At 40.2% G+C, this 22,350-nt stretch overlaps 1 protein-coding gene across 1 annotated transcript in view; it reads left to right on the top strand.

The window, feature by feature from the left end:
* The window catches only part of hk2 (hexokinase 2), a 40,133-nt gene that overhangs the window by 1,558 nt on the left and 16,225 nt on the right, over positions 1 to 22,350 (top strand). Inside the window, exons 2-9 of the mRNA XM_087848940.1 lie at positions 1,707 to 1,869; positions 3,213 to 3,361; positions 7,757 to 7,876; positions 11,721 to 11,816; positions 16,027 to 16,126; positions 16,626 to 16,809; positions 18,823 to 18,984; positions 21,387 to 21,620. Coding sequence (XP_087705066.1) covers positions 1,707 to 1,869; positions 3,213 to 3,361; positions 7,757 to 7,876; positions 11,721 to 11,816; positions 16,027 to 16,126; positions 16,626 to 16,809; positions 18,823 to 18,984; positions 21,387 to 21,620 — 1,208 coding nt within the window. The remainder of the gene's footprint in view (positions 1 to 1,706; positions 1,870 to 3,212; positions 3,362 to 7,756; positions 7,877 to 11,720; positions 11,817 to 16,026; positions 16,127 to 16,625; positions 16,810 to 18,822; positions 18,985 to 21,386; positions 21,621 to 22,350) is intronic.

Raw genomic sequence — 22,350 nt, 5'->3', positions numbered from 1 at the left:
TGTCTTGACTGAGATCAGGCAGATAGCTACAGTCTTCTGCACAACTTGTCCTTTTCACGATGCCCAGAGGCTCACAGTTAAAACACACGTCATCATTGGTAAAAACACAGGGATGATTAGCAACCCTAGTACAAACACTTCCTGTGACCTCTTCAAATTAAAAGCCTGCAAGTCACAGGACTGTAACATTTACATGATAGAGCCTTCTTTTTAGGCTAGCCCTTGCATACTAATAGATATAATCTGTACATTGCCTACGAGACTGTATGCGAAAGATGGGTGCTTAGTGATCAGCTTATGTAAGCAAGTTAAACTGTATGGGTGAAAATGCACATGCCTGATAATTACTATTAAATAATAGCGTAATAAAACCTGAATTTACTGCCATTTCAGAGAGTGTAATTCCTTTTGTATTCCATTTTGAACAATCTTTTCACTGCTTTTTCATTTCATTACCTACGGTTTGACTTCTTATTCAGTGTTTCTGGTGGTAATCTTATGCAATTTGTCGAAATAGCCAAAACGAAATTACAGCAGTATTGCCCTTGGACCTTTTGAGCTGATTCTTTTTGATTAATGGCTGAATGGAACTCATTTGGCCCTTTGTTCTGTTGTTCTGCTGTTTTCTCCTATTGTTGCACTCCAGTCATTGCTGTCATTTAAACGGGGAATTGTATGAATTGATGATTTTGCTTGTTCATAGACGCTACCATTCATCTACGAAACCTTTAACAGCTTCTCCTGCTGTGAGGCTGTTCACTCAGACTCAGCTTATAATTACAAAACGTGAATTGGTCTGTCAGATACTCCTGCTGAGGGGAACATTTAAATATTCAGACCTCTTCTCTTTCTAAATTAAATTTTAAATGAATGAATGAAGTATAAATTCCCATCCCTTTAGACTTATTCATCCCCCCAAGTAAAAACCTGCTTTTAGAAATTATAGCAAGAAACTTACAATAAAGCTTTGTAGTAGCCCCCTATAGTGTCCAGCTGGTGTGTGTGTGTGTGTGTGTGTGTGTGTGTGGTATCAGCCTATTTTCCTGCCGAATCTTAGTCTCTTTCTTTCAGAAAGTGTAATTTCCACTTTCATAGTAGTGATGTACAAGGACTACAATATTCAATCCATTGTGTTCCCTAGATACAAGGTCCAACCCGTACCAGAGTATAGTTGTTGAAATGGGCTTATTTTCATTAATTTCTGTTATAGCTGGTTTTTCTCTAAAATCTTCAACAATACGTGACATTTTTTGTTACCTTCTTGCTTTAGCCTTGCTCCAGATTGTTAAGTTTGCCTACAAAATCTTGTAAAGATTTTGAGAATAATTTTCATTTCTTTCTTTGTTGGGACGTCTTAGGTGGGGTGTCAAACATAAGACCTGGGGGGCAGAATTGGCCTGGTAAAGACTCCAGTGCGGCCCACTATATGGTTTTGGAAAATTTGAAGGAAACTAGAAGAAGTCATTCGGCATTTATTTTTGGTGACCTTTAACATGATGATGCTGTTTACTCTGTGTTTCTATTTGAGATTGTGTGTTTTTTTTTTTTTCTTTCAACACTTGAAAGGAAGCTACACGCTATTAAGCAATTATCCCCTTGAACCCTGCCAAGGAAGACTGTAATGCATGTTATATTTTCTGATGCAGACTAATCTAGTATTTAGGAAATACTAACTTTGTTAATTAATTACTTATTTATTTATCTAGGTGGACAAATACCTTCACAACCTCCAGCTGTCAGATAAGACTTTGATGGACGTGTCACTACGATTTCGTCGAGAGATGGACAAAGGCCTGTGTAGAGACACCAACCCCACAGCTGCTGTCAAGATGCTGCCCACATTTGTGCGCTCCACTCCTGACGGAACAGGTAATACCCGTTTCACGTACAGGATACTGTTCATTAGGGCTGGGCTATATCATATCGTTCACGGTAATACCGGTGTAATTTTGGGCAACGATAGGAAAATAAAATATTGCGATAGAATATGGGTAAAACGCGCATGAGCAGTGCCTATGTTTACATACGCACATGGCGGCGACGCAGAATGAGAAGGGAGAAAGTGGATCGTTGAATGAAACGGATGAACCAGAACTGGTTTGTAAAAATGCTGCAACTTCAGTGGTGTGGAACTGGTTTAGCTTTCGTCCGTCTGATACACAACAAAGCACTATTTTTGGTAGAGCATGCTAGCGGGCCGTCGTTATTACAGTGTTGTTTGGAAAATATGGCACACTTAAAATCAATCCTTTGATTTTTCTGAAAATCGACAGTGCCCCTTATAATCCCGTGTGCCTTATGTATGAATTCTAGTTGTGTTTACTGACCTCGAAACGATTTTATGTCGTACACGGCGCTCAAAAATCTGTCAAATGTTTTAGTACGACTTTGCTAAGCTACGAAGCCGCACCACTTGATGGATTGTCGGAGCATTACAGCTATCTTAGGCAGGAGCCTCGCGGAGTGATACGTACTGTGCCCGTTCAACATAATGTTACTGTACTGTGTGTGTATAACCTCTTTTTAAGTTTTGTGGATATTATACATGGTTATGCTGAGGATATGTCGGCCAGTTTCCACTGGAAATGCCTTTTGGTTAAACTGTCAGCGAGGAATTTGCATTTGCACTGTTACATTTTTATATAACTTTAATGCACATAAAAAGACAGCTGCCTGTTTAAGTGAAAATACATTGATGGGTTTTTTGCACTAATAAAGTTGTGGAGTTGTAAAGTATTTTGTCTAGTGTCAATTATATTGTCAGTTATATCGTTATCGCAAATTTTCAAATGTATATCGTGATAAATATTTTTGGTCATATTGCCCTGCTCTACTGTTCATATGAGACTGTAAAGAGTTGGTGTAAATGACCAGTTAAAATGTGTTCCTTGAAAAAGGGGCTTTTGTCTTGAGGCAAGATGTTCTCATCTCAAACCAAAAACATTCATTCATTCTTCAGGGAGTAAATCAGTGTAACAGGTTTTTATCTAATCATAAACACATAACTTAAGAAGGAAGTCACCTAGCATGTTCAAATGTATCCTATTCATCCTTATTTAACCATGAGAGTATCTACTACAAGGGTGAGGAAAGAGGAGTAACACTGGCAGCCACCAGTATATATGTATATGTATAAATATATATATATATATGTTGTGAGTATATATTGTGAGTGTTGTGCTATATGTAACTCTTATTCTTTTGTTGAAAAGAACAAGGAGAATTCCTGGCCCTCGACCTTGGTGGTTCAAACTTCCGAGTGCTTCTGGTCAAAGTCATGGGTAACGGCGAGCAAAAAGTGGAGATGGAAAGTCAGATTTACGACATTCCTGAACACATCATGAGAGGCAGCGGGTCTGAGGTAAGAGGCGTTCCACATTATGGAAGGCTAATTTATGTTTTTTCTTTTTGCGTGTGCTTTGCTATCGCTGAGGTTTACGAGCCATGTACGAAGAAAGAAGCACACACATTGACAGGAGAAATTGGCCTCATCAACCCAAAAATGACAATTAAATTATCATTAGTTTATTTGAAGTACATCTATACAGGCAAAAAGAAAAGACTATGTCTTTCAGTTCTAATGAAATAAACTCTGATCCCTACAGTGTGCTGGAATGAGGTAAATACAACCTCAGATGAACAATTACACATGAGATTTTATACTGTGTCATTATTTATGCTCAAAGCCAAAATGCAGAAGCAGCATGTGCAAAACTACACACACTGCATCATTCAATAACTTATAAAACCACCAATTAATAACTTAAAATAATAATTATCAGTCTCTCACATTATTGTGGAGGAATTTAGGCCCACTCTGTGCAGGCGTTCATTTCTTAACCGCTCTCTTAAGGTTGAGGACTGGACTTTGACTGGGACCTTGATTCTTTTCTCTTTCAGCTGTTCTCTTGTAGATATGCTGCTGTGCTTGGGATCACCGTTCTGTTGCAGAACCCAACTGTGACCAAGCTCTAGTAGTTAACAGATGACCTTATAGTGGACTATAGAAAACCTTTGGATACAGAGGAGTTCATGGTTGATGCAATGGCCTTGAGTTTGCAATTCTGCCAAATTAATGTGTGCTCAGGTGTTCTTTTCTTTTTGAGAGATGTTTCTCCTGGCAACGTTTCCAAGCAAGCCACATTTGTTCAATCTTTTTCTAATAGTGCTGTCATGACATTTAACATTGAACATGCTCACCTGAGGTCTGTAGATTCTAAAATGTCATGTCTTTTCTTTGAGGGAAACTGAGCATTGAATTTACTGTGATGTTCACTGGGAAGCGTGGCAGCTGTCTTGAATGTTTTTCCCATGTGAATAATCTTTTTCACTGTAGAAAGAAAAAGGAGTTCACATTGTTTGGAAATGCACTTCCAACCCTTCCCAAACTAATGGACAGCAAGCTACTGAAAACCTCTGCTTTTATAGACAGGCTCACTGATTGGCTGTAGACCATCGTCAATCAATCTTGTTCCATGTCTCCTGTACTGTACAGAATGCGTTCAGCTTGTCAAATTTACATCAATCTTCGATTGCTAGCAGTGTGACTCTGAAGTGCTGCACTGTATGTTTGTAAGTTTTCTCTCCAACAAACAACAATGTTGACAAAACGTTTTGCACCGTCAAAGGCAGCTGCGGTAGCACCCAAAAGGCAGAAGAAGATGCTAATATCGCAAAAAAAGTTGGACTTCTGGATATGCTAAAGGAATGTACAAGTTACCGTATTTTTCGGACCATAAGGCACACCACATTATAAGGCACATTAAGCTAAACAAAACAGTCAGATAATTCATTAATGCTGAATTCTCAGGCAGCTGCTCTATTCCCATGTTCTGGACCTGAAAACAGGGTTTGATCTTTGGTTTCATTCTATAACACTTTACTTATTTTTCTACAAAGGTTTGAGCTTTGAGAGTGTTTAAACAAGAGAGAAAAGTGTGAAAATGTTCACGCCTGTCTGAGAAAAGTGTATAAAGTATGTAGTGAGGGGTTTAACAGCCTTAAAACATCTATAATAATTGTAAAAAACAAAGGTGGCTACTTCGCGGATTTCACCTATCGCAGGTTGGAACGTAACACTCGTGATAAACGAGGGTCCACTGTAGTAGATTTCATCATAGTTAAACTAAATGTGCTAAACACAGGAAATCAAAACATAAAACTGTGTAGGTTAACAGTGGCCTAATTGTCATGGACACAGCAAAATAAAACAGCTGTCAGACAAACAAATACACTCAACTGCAAATATTTAAATTAGATATTAAAAAAGTTAGTTAGAAACTAAAGAAAAATAAAAGTTTTTTGCAAACTGGCAGACTGGGTTTTGGCAGGGTTGTCAGAAGTCATCACACAACAAACTAAAAAAAACAGACAAATACGACAGATGCCAAGACCATCATGAATGCCAACCCCTGCTGAGCCTGTGGCTTTCTGTAGTGTCGTATCCACAACACTCAAAATGTCTTGCAATTCCCCATCTACAAGCAGCCATTTTCATGGCCTCGGGATGGAGCAAGGGGAAGAGTGAAAAATAAAAAGCGCAGCAGTAGGTTGGGCTTTAAAAGAGAAAGAGAATGCAGTCTATCACCACTAAATTAAAGAAAGCTCCATCTCCCCTGAGTATGACTTCTTTGGAAAGATTATCAGTAGAAAAGCTCTTCTGTTTAAAACAAACATGGAGCAATAAAACTTATTTACTCATGTGTGTTCGCACAAAACTGTCCATAAATCATAAATAAACCTGGTGTTTATAAATATACTTGTACCTGGATTTGTTTGTACTTTATGATTACATTTAAAAGTGCCTCTAACTATGTGTACAAACAAATGAATGGATGTGTTTTTCTTTAGGAAATTTGAACAAAAGTCTTTAAAATGATGCAGACTGCAGGCAACAAACACAAACCTGTTGTATTAGAATGAGTTTAACATGGTTGCAAGAGCAAAATTGGATGTTGCTCACTTGTCAAAATCTCACAGTGGTTTTGCGTGTTAAGCATTAAGAACTTTTCCATTTCTATTGGTAAATGCGTAGCAATGTCCTTTGGTCCGATGAAAACAAAAGGGGAGAAGTTCTGCCATAATACACAGTGCCACATTTGGCAAAAACCAGACACATCAGCAATAACACCATTATACCACCTGTCAAGCATTGGGCTTGATGTGGGCTTGTTTTGCCCACATTTGTTTGGTTGCTATGGTGATGTGTAATGGTCAAGGTCACGTGGGTGCTAGCGGCGACATTAAGAGGGCGTTGTCAGTCTGTCTTTCACTGGTTTGATTTTGACAGAGAGGAAGGCTGGGTAGCCGTAGTTTTTGTTGACCGCAGCACAACGAGTTTCCCCTTGTTGCATTAGAGCCTGTGATGTTTTAAGAGTTTGAATCGCGAGCCGATCACATTGCTCTGTAAACTTTTCAAGCACTTTAATAAACAAGCAAGCAATTCCACCTCTGGCATTATTGCGTAAAGTTGACAGGCAAATAGGCAGGCTCAGTCCCCGGCCTCTAGCGACTGTGGAAGTCGCTACACTCCTCCTCTTCTTTTCTCTTTTTTTTTAGAGTTTAAAAACGGGTTGTGTGTGAGACTTTAAATCAACAAAATATAAAATATACATTTTAAATTGTTATTGATCCCTTTACCCCTGGTCCTAAAGTGTATATTTATTTTCTTACTCTTCTTATATTTATTGTTTGTTTACTTGCACTGCTGTAACTGGAGCCTCGTCGTCTCTCTATATACTGGACTGTATGTAGCGGAGATGACAATAAAGTTTACTTTGACTTCAGCAGCGAGCAGGCGCACCGAGGGCTCTCGCGCTCACTTTTCGCTTATAGAATTTTGAAAAAAACATCGGTGCAAATTATAAGTCTGTATCATAATGTCTGCTGTTTTCGTGTTTGTTGGTTTGTTTGTAATTTGTTTTATTTTGTGAGTTGGTCATTTTTGCTGCTCCAGCCAGCCAGAGCATAACCCGCCGCCCCGCCCTCTCCTCCCTGTGCCGCAAGCAGCAGGCGCACCTCACAAACGGAGGGTGCCCTTACTCCCAGCAAATGGGCGATAGAAAACCAATGCCATTCCCAATATGCGCTGGCATGATGTCGGGGCAGCATGAGAACGAGCCGTGATGCCGCCCCCACCACGATGCCTCCCCGGGCAACCGCCCGTGCCGCCCATATCTAAAACCGCTACTGTATTCAAGAGTCAAAAGTGAGGCCATCTGTCTGACAGCTAAAGCTCGGCTGAAACTGGGTCATGCAGCAGGACAATGATCCCACGAACAGCAGGAAATTTCCAACAGAATGCCTGAAAAAGAGTCAATGTTTTGAAATGGACCAAACTGTAGTCTTGAGCTGTGCATAAAGGAATGCCAATGTAAAGTAGAGTGGGACGAAATTCCTCCACAAAAATGTTGATAAAGTCACACAGAAAACTATTACTTCAGCTTATTGCTGCTACTTGTGCTTCTACAAGCTACTTAATTCAAGGTGTTGATCTGTAAAGTGCTTTAAAAGCTTTCTTTATTGCATGCCTGAGTTAAGATGTTGTTTACAATTGCCATAGCAAAGATGTGATGAAGTGATGTATAGTGATGTTAGTAGGATTTAAACGGCTTCAGGACTCGTAATAATGTATCACAAGGTTCATTACACCAGCAGCACTGCTAGTTGGATGAACAACGCACACATGCATGGAAAATTAAAGATGCAATTTTTTATCTTGCACTTAATAAGAAAGCTGACCTTTCTTCTCTTGTAGTTTTTTGACCACATAGCTGCTTGTCTGGCTAACTATCTGGACAAGATGGGCATGAAGGACAAAAAGCTTCCTCTGGGCTTCACCTTCTCGTTTCCCTGCCAGCAGACTAAGTTGGATGAGGTGAGTGATTTAAAAGTTCTGCCCTCAAATCACAGAATTGGATGGATTTCAATAAAGATTCAATTCAGTTAATTTCTTTCTTGTATTTCTGTTTAAGTAGAACTCCTTTTGTTCTGTGTTTAGATATATAAAGAGTTGAAATTGTTTAAAATAAATTAATGATAAAATAACATAATTACTGTTACCATTTTAGTTGTTTCTGAATGAGTCAGATTTTTGTTTTTGACCTCTTCAGAAGTTCAAACTGCTACCATACTTTAGATATAATAATAATAATAATAATAATGTATATATAGTGCTTTTCTAGGCACCCAAAGCGCTTTACAATTCCACTATTAATTCACTCTCACATTCACACACTGGTGGAGGCAGCTACAGTTGTAGCCACAGCTGCCCTGGGGCAGGCTGACAGAAGCGAGGCTGCCATCGGCCCCTCTGGCCACAACGACCAGAGAGCAGGGGGATCGAACCGGCAACCTTCCGGTTACAGATGAGCTTCCCAAATCCCTTGAGCCACGGTCGCCCCTAGATATCTCCTTTAAAGTGTTGCCTTTCCAGATCTGTGGCTCCTAACTGTAGCAGGGAGATATCTGGTTTTTAGAAACGTCTTGTCTGTACGCTTGGTTGGTCATCTGATAACCTTTCTTGTCTGGACGAAGAAGGGGATGCGGAGAGCAGCGTTGCTCTGCTGTTGCATGAACTGGGCCTTTATTTTTTGTTCTTTCAGGGTATTGAAAATGGCGTGAAGTTTCTCTAATGGTCCTCTGCTGTCAGCTTTTACTTGCAGCAGTCAGTGAGGGCTTCATCACACTGCTGCTTTTCTTGGGTTATTACGTTGGCATTCTTTCTAACTCTTCTTTTCATGTGCAAAAAGTGATGCGGTCCAGTCTGTGAGTACCTGGACACTTGCTCTTTGCGTTCTTGTTGATTTATTTCTTTATTTTACTACATTAAAGTGCCAAGTCTCAGTTTGTGTAAGTAAGGGAACAGCTGTGTGTTATATGTAACAGTTTTAACACAACACATTTGCCATTATTATGACAGCTCACTTCACTCAATAAGTTGCAAACATCTTCAACATTTACTGATATTGGAGTTTCCATCCTTGTTTCTAAATTGAGCGGCAAGAGCTGCAATTTAAAGCAATCGTGCTAAAAAGCCCTTTGTTTGCTTTGGCCACATGTTTTTAATGCTTAATTTTATAATATTTAAAGAATCTAGCTGATTCTTAGCATGCACGATGCTTTTGTGTCATTGTGCATTTTACCTGTTGCTTCCATCAGCAGTGAAATATTCAATAAATGACAATATCACAGTTCTAATTTGACATACAGCCAACCTCCTATGCTTTTCCAAAACCACTTCTATACTTAAAATAATGGTTTGGGTTATGAGACTTTTTTCCCTTCAATTCAGTTTTTTCTCTTTCCATCTTTTTAAAGGAAGCTCATTTTAATTCATCAGTAGAAATTCGGTTTATGGAGGGTGAATGTTTTCGTAAATTGGCCCTAAGCGTACATCTTCAGGAGCCTTTTTTCCCCCCGTGTACTCAAAAGGGTTTTTTTGTCCACCATGCAGAAGACTTCCTCAGCTTTAGCTATTTTCTACTTTGAAAACAAACTGATGTCTCTTGTAGATTTTCTTTCTTTTTCTTGGTTTTTATTTATTTATTTATTTTTAGACAATTTGTTCTTCACATTTTTACTTTTTTTTTTTTAACTTCTCAAATTGACAGATAGCTCCACCACAGCCTAATATCCAACACTCACTCAGCTTGAACCCACAGGTGAGCACCTTTGTCCGTAAACATATGTTGAAACGACACGCAGCTTCCTAAGGTTTTAGTGACCAAACTGTTCCAGTACTTTCAGACACAGTTTTGCATATATTACAGCTGAGACTTGGTACTTTAATGCTGTCTGTTATATTTAGGGATGGGTATCGTTTAGGTTTTATCCGATACCGGTGCCAAACCGGTACTTTTGAAACGGTCCCGGTGCTTAAACGGTGCTCAAACCGGTGCTTAAAGAATGGAGAACACAAAATTGGTCCAAAAACCTCTCATGTTCAGCTGTTTTTTTGTAAAAATATGACAATGTTAGCCTTTTCTGCAGCTATAGGGCATATATGGTATCACTCTTGGCTGGAAGCAGTGCTTAAACAATGGAAAAAACACAAACTTTGTCCAAAAACCTCTCATGTTTAACTGTTTTCCACTTTTTCTTTGGTCATTTTAGCCTTTTTGGCCACGGTGAAGGGAGTATCTGCCATCAAACAAGAAGACAGCCGCATGTAACTACGACGGTGTTTGCTAGTTCACCTTACATGCATTAATGTAATAACGTGGTTAGCCTACTCAACGTAAATTACACACGAACAACATTAAGCTACTCACGCAGAGAAGAACAGCTGCTGCTGCCATCATCATCCGTCATCATTTCTGCTACACTGGCAGGGCTAGGGGCCAGGACTCTCCTCTTCGGGTTTTTGGGGGATGTTGCTAACTCAGGGTCTGATAACAGGCACCACACCCGCAGTAGATGTGCTCGGTGTGAGGTCTCGCAGCAAGCTATCAAATACGGTGCATTTTTCGGCTTTTAAAAAAACGCTATGCGTCGCCAGGTGTTTCATCGGATTTGAGGTGTTACCTCCTTTGACAGTATCACAGTATCAGCTTAAAGCACTTGTTGCAGGCTGCTGAGTTTGCATCTTTTGCTGTGAATTACAGCCAGACTTTGACCGCTTCGCCTTGGGCATTTTTAATCTGTAGCTCTGCTCTAAAAGAACGTGAACTCCTCTGTATAATATAACTAGGGATGGCACCGGATACCGGTACCCATCCCTAGTTATATTATTTTAGATTTAATATACAAACCTGTTTTTTACAGTGAAGATGGTCACAAGTTTTTGTGGCCATTTTAAAAATATGCAGTAAAAGTGGTTACAGCAGACATTAGAGGAGGCATTCAGTCTCCTGTTTTCTTTTTGTTTTTGTTTTTTTACAAGATTTACAAAGTTCATACATTTTAAAAGGGAAATTATTAGTTAGCAGATAATTACTCTGGCTTTATTTCTATTACTAGCTGCCAATTGCTAAGTGACCTTTCCTGTTTCGTATTCGTCTGTAGTTTGTACTTGATGACTAACAGATAAAAAAATAAATGGGAAACATGAAGTTTCACAGTGTTGTGCTGAGTTCAAAATCTGAAATCATACATCAATAGAAAGGTCACAGTCTCCTTTTGCCTGTGATGCACACAGCCCTGCACTGAATGTGTCACCTGAGGTAACATGTTCACTGTCATGTTCACACATGACCTCAACACAAATCAAACTGATCCATCATCAGCTTGGACTGTGAACAAGTCTTCATGGTGGACTGTCTCTGGGCTGAATATAATCCTTCCAGCTTGAAATTTCTTATTGATAATATTCATTAATTTTTCTCTGAATGAATGCTGGTTAGAATGAGCAGCTTTCATGTCCCAGACCGGGCTGTGTCGTGGAACTTTATAAAAAGATAAATGTTCATCTTTGATTTATAGAGTAACCACCTGCTGTTTATTTACTTTGCTGTTTTAAATGTCCACATTTTACAGGGAAGAGTTAGCATTTAGTCGTTGTCAGGTTAAGTTATTATTAACACAGTGTGCGTTGCCACCTGAGTCGGGGACTCTTACAGCCAGCGGTGAAGTGTGTTTCAGATTTTAGGTGATTTGTAAATCACTTTGGTTGATTCACTCAATCATTCTATGAGTTGATGAGGTGTAACGACTCTGAGCAATATATCATGAAATTATTTTTTAATTGACTTGTCCTGTTGTTGTTTTTTTCTCATCTGCAGGCTGTTTTGGTGTCTTGGACTAAAGGCTTCAGGTCAAGTGGGGTGGAAGGACAGGATGTGGTCAGCCTTCTGAGAAAATCCATCAAGAAAAGAGGGGTAATTATCCAAATTTATAAACACTTGAACATTTGGAAAGGTATTGAAACAGTGCTAATTAAGTGTAGCTGCAGTTACATTCACTGGCTTGCCACTGTGTTACGCACAGTAGTACTAGTTTGGACGTCCTTTTGCTTTCAGAACTTAATTCTTGATGGCAACAATCGTCAGGAAACATTTTGGTCTGCACTCCCGTGATATCATCACAGTTTCTCCAGATTTCCCGGCTACATATTTGTAATGCAAAGTTCTGTTCTCCTGCATTCCCATAGTTACTCTATTCGATTGAGATCTGGTGACTGTGGAGGCCATTTGGGTACAGTGAAATCAGTGTCATATTCAAGAAAACAAATTTAGGATGATCTGAGCTTTGAAACATGACATGTTATTATGTGGGAAGCAGCCCTCAGAAGGTGGGCATACTGTGTTCATACAGGGATGGATCAGGGATCAGCAACAATACCTCAGCTACTGTGGTGTTTAAAGGAAGTTTAACTAGCAAGTAACAAGAGGCCCACAGTGTGTAGAGCAGAAAACTCCACCCTTCTTTAAACTCATTTACAACTCTTTATGAAAGGTTGTAAGGACAAGACGGGAGAAACACCCTTCAACCATGTTATGAATGTTGGTTTTTCATACTTTGTCCACCAGAGGGCACTGTGCAGCGTTCCTATTTGTATCATTTTTGAAACAGCAGGAATACAACAGGAAGTTGAGACAGTTATACTGTAGATCAGCAGTCCCCAACCACTGGTCTGTGAGTCATTTATTACCGGGCCGCAAGAGTTGAGGCTCGGGTGTGAAATGTATGGTTTTCAGGATTTTTAACGTTATTTATTTATTTTTTTTAAAATCATATTTATCGTTAACTCAGTTTCCCTGGGTCTTTGCCCGTGTGTGTTTTTGTTGTTGTTGTTGTATTTATCCGCGACACCTTAAAGTCCGATCCGTAAAAATATTATCGGACATAGACCGGTCCGTGGTGCTAAAAAGCTTGGGTACCACTGCTGTAGATCAGTGTTTCTCAACCTTTTGGAGCCACAGCACATATTTCACATTAGAAAAATCACATGGCACACCACCAAACAAAAATGTCACACAAAGCATATTGATCATTTTTCCCTGCGCACCAGGCGTAGTGGAATTGGCTTGGTTTGTCCCCAGTATACCTTTTTTGCTTTTATCTGACCACTGCTCATGCTAGGGCAGGGGTCTGCAACCTTTTACACCCAAAGAGCCATTTGGACTCGGTTTTCACGCAAAAGAAAACACTCGGAGCCGCAAATACTTTTTGACATCTAAAATGAAGATAACACTGTATATATTGTTTTTTACCTTTATGCTTTGTGTGAACAACTAAGGTGTGTTGCTTATGAAATCCATGAAGTGCTACAGAGAAAATTACATTTTATTTATGTAATCAACACATTTTGAACTCTTAAAGAAATATAACAAAAGGAAAGACACCAACCTGAACTAAAATGATCCATGTAGCAAACAAAAACTGTTCTCAGCCACCACCCTTATATCGCCTTTGGGCTGTTGGAGCCTTGACCTGACTTTTAAAAAATAAAAAAGCACTATGCTGCTGAAAAATTAAAAGTAGATATTTGCAAAATTCTGCCTAAATATGTATTTTACCAGGTTAATGCGTGCGGTGGGGCGTGGTCTGCAGCGCTGCTGCAGGGGGGCGGACGCACCTGAGCCACACCCGCAATCATGCCTCGCTGCCTTTACGTCTGCGCTATCTGTGCTGTTGTGTTGTTGGTGGTGTATGTCGGGCTGTGAGCTGAAAAGCTACAGCCGGCTGTATGCGTACAGCAACCGTGTGTGAAAAGTTGTCAATAAAGAGATGCTGAAAAGCGTGTTCATGCAAACATCGTCGGTCTGCCGTGATATGTTTACAATAAGACTTATGGTCCCGAACCTCTGCGCACAGCGTCTGCTAATCGGGGCTGTACGAAGTCAGTTTACGCAGGACTGTAAGTTGTCATCTGTCAGGCGTGAGCGGTGTTTGTCTTTAACATAGTTCATGGTGGAGAATAGCTGCTGACATAATGTGGATCCGAAGATCCATAATTGGCCTACCTGGGGTTGAAAGTCTCGATAAATGCACGGCGTTTCGGCGGGTACACCGGCTTCCGCGAGTGTGACTCTTATTTTGAGCGATGAAAAAATAATAGAATATAATTTTATTTTTATATTTCAAAATTACAATAATCTTCCAATTTAGAACTACAAGTTTAAAAAAAAAGAACTAAACACAAATAAAATACATTTCAGCTAAATACTAATTTATTTTCCCAAACCACGCGGAGCCGCAGTATAAGGACTAAAGAGCCGCATGCGGCTCTGGAGCCGCAGGTTGCCGACCCCTGTGCTAGGGCCTTCATCTGGGTCTGAATTTTCTCCAGGACCAGGTCAGAATGACTAATTTTTCTTTTCAAATATTTATTTATTGCTATTACACGCTGCGTTGTCTCACTCACAGCATGACTTTATGCAATTTCTTCTTCTTCGTCTTCTTCTTCTTCTTCTGTTTTACTGGCAGTTGGCAACCGATTAATTAGAGCAGGTCGTTGTACTGCCCTCTAGTGGAAGACATTGTAGTTGTTCTGCCCGTGACTCACACCAGCTGCTTGGTGTACTTATCAGGTGGAACCAGATAATCTTCCACAGCACACCTGATCATTTATCACGGCAATCCTATTTGCAGCAGCACAGTGGTTGGGAAACACTGCTGTAGATGACTAATTTACAACTGAGGACTGCTAAATAATTACACGTAACACATAGTAGAAAAATCTTTTTATGTTTCATGTCCCGGGAAAAAACCCAAACCATTAGACAATATGTCAGATTTTAAGCTTTGCTGTGTAAACTGTAACCTCAGACCAGTCAGCCTGGCACCAACAACTATGCTATGGTTAACGATGCTAATGTATTAGCTGCTTGGCACACTGAATATTTGCATTAACAGGAGTTTGAACATCATTCATCAGTGCTTATTCCTCAACCTGCAGGAAAAGATAGACTTGGGCACACATGAGAAACTCGGTGTAGAGGTGTTGTTTCTCTGATCCTGTCTGATTATAGTGTGAGGAAACTTTGCAACATGATCTCAAAACACGCCTGACACCACAAGGCAAGCGTGCTCGTTTTACTCCACTGTTTCACGACCAAATCGTTCTAATCGTTAAATCCCACACGTCAAGAAGAAGCATGCCCATCTTGACAGTGATCAAAATCATTCAACCACTGACTCCTTGTCATTGGTTGGATGATGAAGAGCATATAACAGAGCAGATGAGCAGATCAACCATCACTTCTCAAAGCTGTTCTAATTTCTTCAGTAAGCTGGCTGAAGTAGTGGAAAGACTCAGAACAACATGAGTAGAGAAATGCAAACCACCGGCCTGACTTGTTCTGCCACACTGTTTGCTGTGAGACTGCAAACATGTCCATGCAAGTTGATAATTTTCACATATCCAGGGGCTTTATGAATCATCTTCATGAGCATGCATACATGGGGAAAATGAGTAATGACTGAACCCAGTGCCAAACTAGAGTTTATGGTGAATTCTGAGTATACGCGAGGCTTGGCTCACGTCAAACAAGATATTTAGTGTGTCTGTTCACAACAAACTTACAAGTAATTCACACTGGCTCTTTTGGAGCAGCAAATGGTAAAAAAGTACAAATGGTACAATGTGAAAGTTTGCTTTGCTTTCTACGTGAACACACAGTGCCAAAGAGCATCCTGGTTGGAGCTCGTATGCAAATCGTGTACTCTAAGGGAGGACTGATATTAAATAAATGGAGCAGATACAATAGAGCCTTCGCAATGTGAGTGCTCAGGCTCTAATAACTTGGAAGAAAAGATCTTTTTGTGCAGGCTAGCACTACATGCGTCTTGTGCAGGTGACCTGGGGTAATGACAGCATGAGCTGCTGCATTGTGCCTTTTAAAGATATCAATGATACTTCTAGCTATAAGTATGGAAGGTCATCCACAATAACTAAACAAATGTCCTCAGCAAACCTCAGCAAGAAAACATGTTTAGATAAAACACCTGCATAAAAACTTAAAGATTGATTTTAGTGTAGTAAATTAAACAAAATGAAGTGCTGAAGTAAATCCAAAATACTGTGATGCAAGAAGTAGTGAATTCAAATGAAAGCTTGTTTTAACAAACAGATTCTCATTGCAGGACTTTGACATTGACATTGTGTCTGTGGTCAATGACACAGTGGGAACCATGATGACCTGCGGCTTTGATGACCGTCACTGTGAAGTTGGCCTCATTGTAGGTAAGTCTAATGTAACAGTGACTATAAATGGATTACGAGGTTCAGTGAGACTTCTACCACACAACAGTGATGTAACACCCATTAAACTGCATCCTAATGGATGAACTGCTCCATCTGCTTTCTTCTTGGGTAAAAATATCGATGTTCATGAAAAAAAAAAAATCTTTTAATGCTGAAGGCCAGAACATGTAGCACTTCACTGTTTCCATGGCCCTGCTGAAGTTTCTTATTCATCTTTGTTCAGTTATTCAACTTTTCCTTAATGGATTTCATTCAGATGCAGTTTCTGCTGCAAAGTGTGATATTATTGTTATAGTATTATATTTGTAACTTGTATTGTAAAAATATATACAAACTGGAAGAGAGGAGTGAGCACAGGTGCTTTCACACTCATCTTGTAAGTGTAATCTTAAATGTGCCCACTAAGCCCAGCCGACCTCTCAGTTAGTCGTTATATAGTTACTGACAGAGTTGTTAAAGTGAAATCTCTTTTCTCAAGGAACGGGGACCAACGCTTGCTACATGGAGCAGATGAGGAACATTGGTGTTCTGGATGGTGACGAGGGGCGGATGTGTGTAAATACTGAGTGGGGTGCTTTTGGGGACGACGGGGCCCTGGAGGACCTGCGCACTGACATTGACCGGGAGCTGGACGCAGGCTCATTCAACCCTGGCAAGCAGCTGTGAGTGTGTTTGTTCTCACACGACTTGGTATTAGATAAAACATCCCACGCTGGTGGCTTTACAGGCAGGCGGGTTTGAATTAGAAGCGACTCTCTCTGATTTCCATTCATGTGGGCATATTGAAATACTTTGTCTGACTGCTTCACCTTTGTTGGTGTTGTTGCTGATGTTATGTAAATTACCTTTTTCATATACTAATTCAGAGTTCTGTCAAAAAAGTCAGTATGTCCTGGAACATTTGAGGTTTTGCAGACATGTGGGCACTTGTTCACTGTTTTGGACATGTGACAGTCATGTATGATCAAGTGAATAAGGCCTCAGTCACACAGGCCTAGAGATTGGTACATGACCATCTGGCAACCACTGGTCGTGAGGGGAAAATGAATATTCGGCTCTGCTAATACTTGCCAGCTGCTCTCAGAGTATCAGCGAAAATGAAAAATGCGATGCAAACTGGAAATGGAGCCCTTCAGCACTGCAGCTGGCAAATTTCAAAAGGCACAGCTAACTATTTCTGGTTTATGTTTCTTTAAGTTTTACTGATGCTTGGCTAGTTGTTGGAGTATTTGCAGACAAACATGAAAAACTAAAGGTGACCTGCAGGGAGGTTTTTGGTGCAGCACCTTCTTTGCAACTGATTTCACCCAGCGACAGCCATCAACCTGCAGGAACCATTGGCAACCTGTCAGAAAAGCACATTTTTCCCTAGCAACCAGTGGTTGTATCACATCCAGTATAGTGGACAGCTCTTGATGTCACATGAGAAACCTCAATAAGAGGTCTGGGCCCAGACAGGGTTTAATAGAGTGAGGTGACGGATTTAAGTTTGCGTGACCTTAATTTCCAGTCACAGTAAAGCATGCAGTGCATCACAGAGAGATGAAACGGTTCACATACTTCAATGAATGACTTTAATGTCTAATTGGTGGATCATTATTACCATGTAATTCTAAAACAAAAATCAAACTTTTGACAGTTTATTTATTAAAATCTTTGTAGTTCTGACTGTCTCACACTTGTCAAACATTGTTATTTGTTTATGTTTAAAAACAACTAACTAGATGTTTAAATCTTAATATAAATGAGTAACAGTAGGGTGGACATTAGGTAAGGCTGCACTTTTTGCAGCGATCTCGTATAGAAAACTATTTTGCGCGTATATAAAACAGGTCTGCGGCTCCGAACCGTAGTAAAGGGACCTCTGGCTAATTCGTCGGGTTTGTGTCGGGCTCGTAGCTGAAAACTAGCTTTACTTTGTTGTCTGGGTCAACTTTGCTAGCGAGAGAAAGAGAGAGGCGTTGAAAGGCTGCTTCAACTGAACTTATTGTTTCGGAGGAAAACACGAACACGGTGTACAGTCGAGTCTTAATAGCTTACTTACAACTGGGCTCGTCAGGCACTCTTTTTGGCTGCAGTGGTTATTATTATATTTACATGCTTCCAGCTCCCGTTTCTGCTCGGTGACAGCTCGTACTTTTCCTTTTTCTCCCTCCCTCGCTCACAGACACATAACGGGTATGGCAGTCCATTCTCCCTGCAGCACGGACTACACTGCCTATGAGGCTACATTCTTTAGGGCGATGCCTGTAACACTCTGCCTGCATATTAAATTCTTTTTAAATATTTCTTCACGTCATTATGCGGGCCGCAAGTAGGGGTGACATGGGCCGCGAGATTGAGACACAGGCATTAGAGCCTCTTAATGCGTGTTTTCTTTGGGGCGTGGAAACCAAAAATAGAGAGAGCATAGCTGAACATATGAAACAGGAAAGTACCGCCGTGTAATCCCTTAATTTCAACAAAGTAACTGTATTCTAAATACCACCTTTTTAAACGGTAACTGTAACAGAATACAGTTACTCATATTTTGTATTTTAAATACGTAACGGCGGTACATGTATTCCGTTACTCCCCAACACTGTGTGTAGATGTACATACATAGAGCTCATCATATTTTATAAATATATGTATATCATGTTGTTTTGCTTCTCTTTTTTTCATGTTGCATGCAGGTTTGAGAAGATGATTAGTGGGATGTACATGGGGGAACTGGTACGTCTCATCTTGGTAAAGATGGCCAGATCACAGCTGCTGTTTCAGGGCAAGACTACATCAGAGCTCCTCACCACCGGACACTTCAGTACCAGCCACATCTATGCAATCGAGAATGACAAGTTAGTTTTTCTGTGTGTGTGTGTGTGTTTGTGTGCACATCTGCACCTTGACACTGCATTCTGTGATATCTCTCAGATGGCGGATTAAGTGCAAACCTGTTGAAAATTATGTTAGTAGCAACGAGCTATGCCAGGAATTAAGATGCTCATCGAAACTGCCGACCTTCCAAGAGCTACATCTGACACTCTGCAGACCTGAATTAGTCTGTTAAATGTTAAAGTTCATGACAGCACAAAAGAAAAGGCTGAACAATTATAGCTCCATTGGACGTCAGTCTAAAAGTAACATGGCAACACTGCTGATGTTTTTAAAGTTGCATAGGTTGGGTGGGCTGGCTGTAGTCAGGAGGTAGAGCAGGTCATGTACTAATTGGAAGGTTGGTGGTTCGATCCCTGACTGCATCCTGCCTTCTGCATCACAAACTCCAAATTGCTCTCCGATGCATCAGAGTGTGAATGTATGCATTATATAAGCAGTAGATAATAATCAGTCCATTCACCATTCGGTTGAAACTCATTCATGCAACAGGAGCCCAATCACAGCAAGAAATCTCTAACAGAATGGCGAAAAAGGCAAAGAATCAAGGTGTTGTAATGGCCCAGACCTCAGCCTGACTGAAATTTTATGGCAGAACCTTAAGAAAGTAAATCTCCAAAAGTTGATTCTGTTCATCTGGACGTAGCGTTTTGTGGGAGAAACGTTTCGTCACTCATCCAAGTGACTTCTTCAGTCTCAGCTGACTGCAGGTTCCCCAATCTTATAAACAGTACATTTTGCAGCACAGTAAATTAGCATACATTTGCATAATGCATACATTTGCATAATGTCATTATGCAAAGGTGATTATGCAAATGTATGCAAATCACTTGGATGAGTGACGAAACGTTTCTCCCACAAAACGCTACGTCCAGATGAACAGAATCAACTTTTGGGGATTTACTTTCCTGGATGATTGAGCATGCATCAAGACGTTAAGAAAGTGTTGCATAAATGAGTGCTCCCACACTGCAATGAACTGAAGCAACATTTTAAAGAAGAGCCAAAATGACACAATGACAAGAGCGAGTGATAAAGTCACACACAACACAATTACTTCAAGTTAGGTATTTGTCACGATTACGTATTTATTCTAGTGAACAATAATATTATAATTCACACTGCTTTCACATCTGTTCACATCTTTGTATCAAAGTAGTCCTTCTTATTCACCAAAACTTTCAACAAAATGAAATCAACAGGGCATTACTTTACATACATTTTATTGCATGATCACTCATATTCATTTAACTGTGGAAAGCCAAAACTGTGGAACCCTGCTTCAAGTTATTGTGGCTGAAAGTTATTAGTTATTTATAGCTAAAGAGGTGAACAAGTGATGTTTAACACCAAATACATGTTTAGCGGGTCTTTCAAAGATTCTTGAACAGAAATCTTCCCCAACAGTAAAGTAGAAGTACAGCATGCAGGGAAGAGAAAACCAGACCATCTCACAGAACACACAGTCCATTTCCTGAAAGTTTATTATTCTTTTATTGCTTTCTGGTAAATAATCTATTAACAGGTCTTCATTAATAAGTTAAATTCTGAGTTTGAATGTTCAAAAGCAGTGGGCAGAGATTATATGCTAGTAATTAAAAATGTGCTGTGAAGGTTGAGGATAAAGAAGGAAGAGGCGTACAACCCAAAGAACACCTTCCCCACACTGAAACACGATGGTGGGAGTGTTATGCTTGTGATCGTTTCGTTTGTCTGGAACTGAGAATCCCATCAAGGTGGAAGGAATCATGAAGAAGGATATCTGCAGATTTTGGGAAAAAAACAAAACAAACCTGTGGCAGTGAGCACCAAAGCTGAGATCCTCCCTTTGTCTCCAAACACCACAACCCAAAGCACACATCTCTCCTGGTGGAGAACTACCTCCAGACAAACAAAGTGACTCTTCCTGACTGGCCTACATAGAGCCCTGACCTGAATCAAAATTTTAAATCTGTGGGATGAACTAAAGACTAAGATCCATGCCAGAAAAACATAAAATGTGGAGGAGCTTAAAAGATTCGCAAAGGAAATATGTAGTTGTTGGAAACTACAGCAAATGAGTGCAGGCTGTTATCCAGCAGCAAGTATATGCAACTAGCTATTAGCATGGAGGCTAATAATTTTGAAGCTGTTAGTTTTTGTTTTTTGTGAAATCATTATGTTTCTGTATGCAAAGTAAAATAATGTGAGCATCTATAATAATCTCGGCTGTTTGGAACAGCTGTGTTAAAAATGTCTTGCCCTTTTAAAAAACACTTGGCACGTATTTAAAATAAAAAGACGTTTTTATGGGGGAGGGTAAGAATTCTGTCCTCAAGCTCTTCTTCTATTCTTCACGTTAATTTCTTCACTTTCCTCCCTGCAGAGATGAGGAAGGTATTGCTAGTGCTGAGAAGATACTTCGTGGCCTGGGGCTGGACCCGTCGGTTGAGGACTGCATAGCAACTCGGAGGGTGTGTCAGATTGTATCCACACGGGCCGCACACCTGTGCGCTTCCTCTCTAGCGTCGGTGCTGCGACAGATCCGGGATAACAAAGCTGCTGAGAAGTTGCGTGTCACTATTGGAGTGGATGGCTCTGTTTACAAGAATCATCCAGAGTAAGTGGATCACTTCTGTTATGTTGGTCTCGCCAACACATTCATGACTTTGATCTGTGTCAATGGCACCTTTTACTGTAGCTGTGGAGTGGCTGTGTTTGTCACTTCAAATCACATTTTTACTATTCATTCTGTGTGCCTGCATGTCCCTGAGACAAAGAATATAAGAGCATAAAGACAAGTCTCAGGAAGGTGATCTCATTGAACAGCCACATATTTGCTCTGTGTGATTAGAAATAAGTCAGACGAAGTGGAAAATAAATGTGATAAATGCCATGGTTCTCCTTGTCACCTTAGCCACATGTTTTTTCTGTGTCCTGGGCTACAAAGTTTCTGGACAGGGTATTTTGCTATTATGTCAACTGCTCTTGGGGTAACTCTTCATCCTTGTCCTCTGAATGCTGTATTTGGGATTCCTGTTCGCTCACTTACACTTGATTCCACACAAAAGGATATTATAGCCTTCACATCCCTATTAGCGAGACGTCTAATATTGTTGCATTGGAAGTCTGTTAAGTATCCTACTATTTCCCGGCGGCTTAAAGATGTCATGTTTTTTTTAAAACTTGAAAAAATTAAATATACGTTGAGAGGTTGCACAGTTGCACACTTATTTTGCTAGTCTAGAGGTATTGCCTGTTTAAATGTACCTCTGTTACTGTTATATTCCTCTAATATGTGTGTGTGGGGGGGGGGATGTCTTTGTTTTAGAATGCGTTGTTTTTTTTCA

The sequence above is a fragment of the Neolamprologus brichardi genome, chromosome 12 (assembly GCF_056152115.1).
Source record: "Neolamprologus brichardi isolate AB-2024 chromosome 12, ASM5615211v1, whole genome shotgun sequence".
Classification (NCBI taxonomy): Eukaryota; Metazoa; Chordata; class Actinopteri; order Cichliformes; family Cichlidae; genus Neolamprologus; species Neolamprologus brichardi.
Note: the sequence above shows the minus strand (reverse complement) of the source record. Positions and strands in the feature narration are given on the sequence as shown.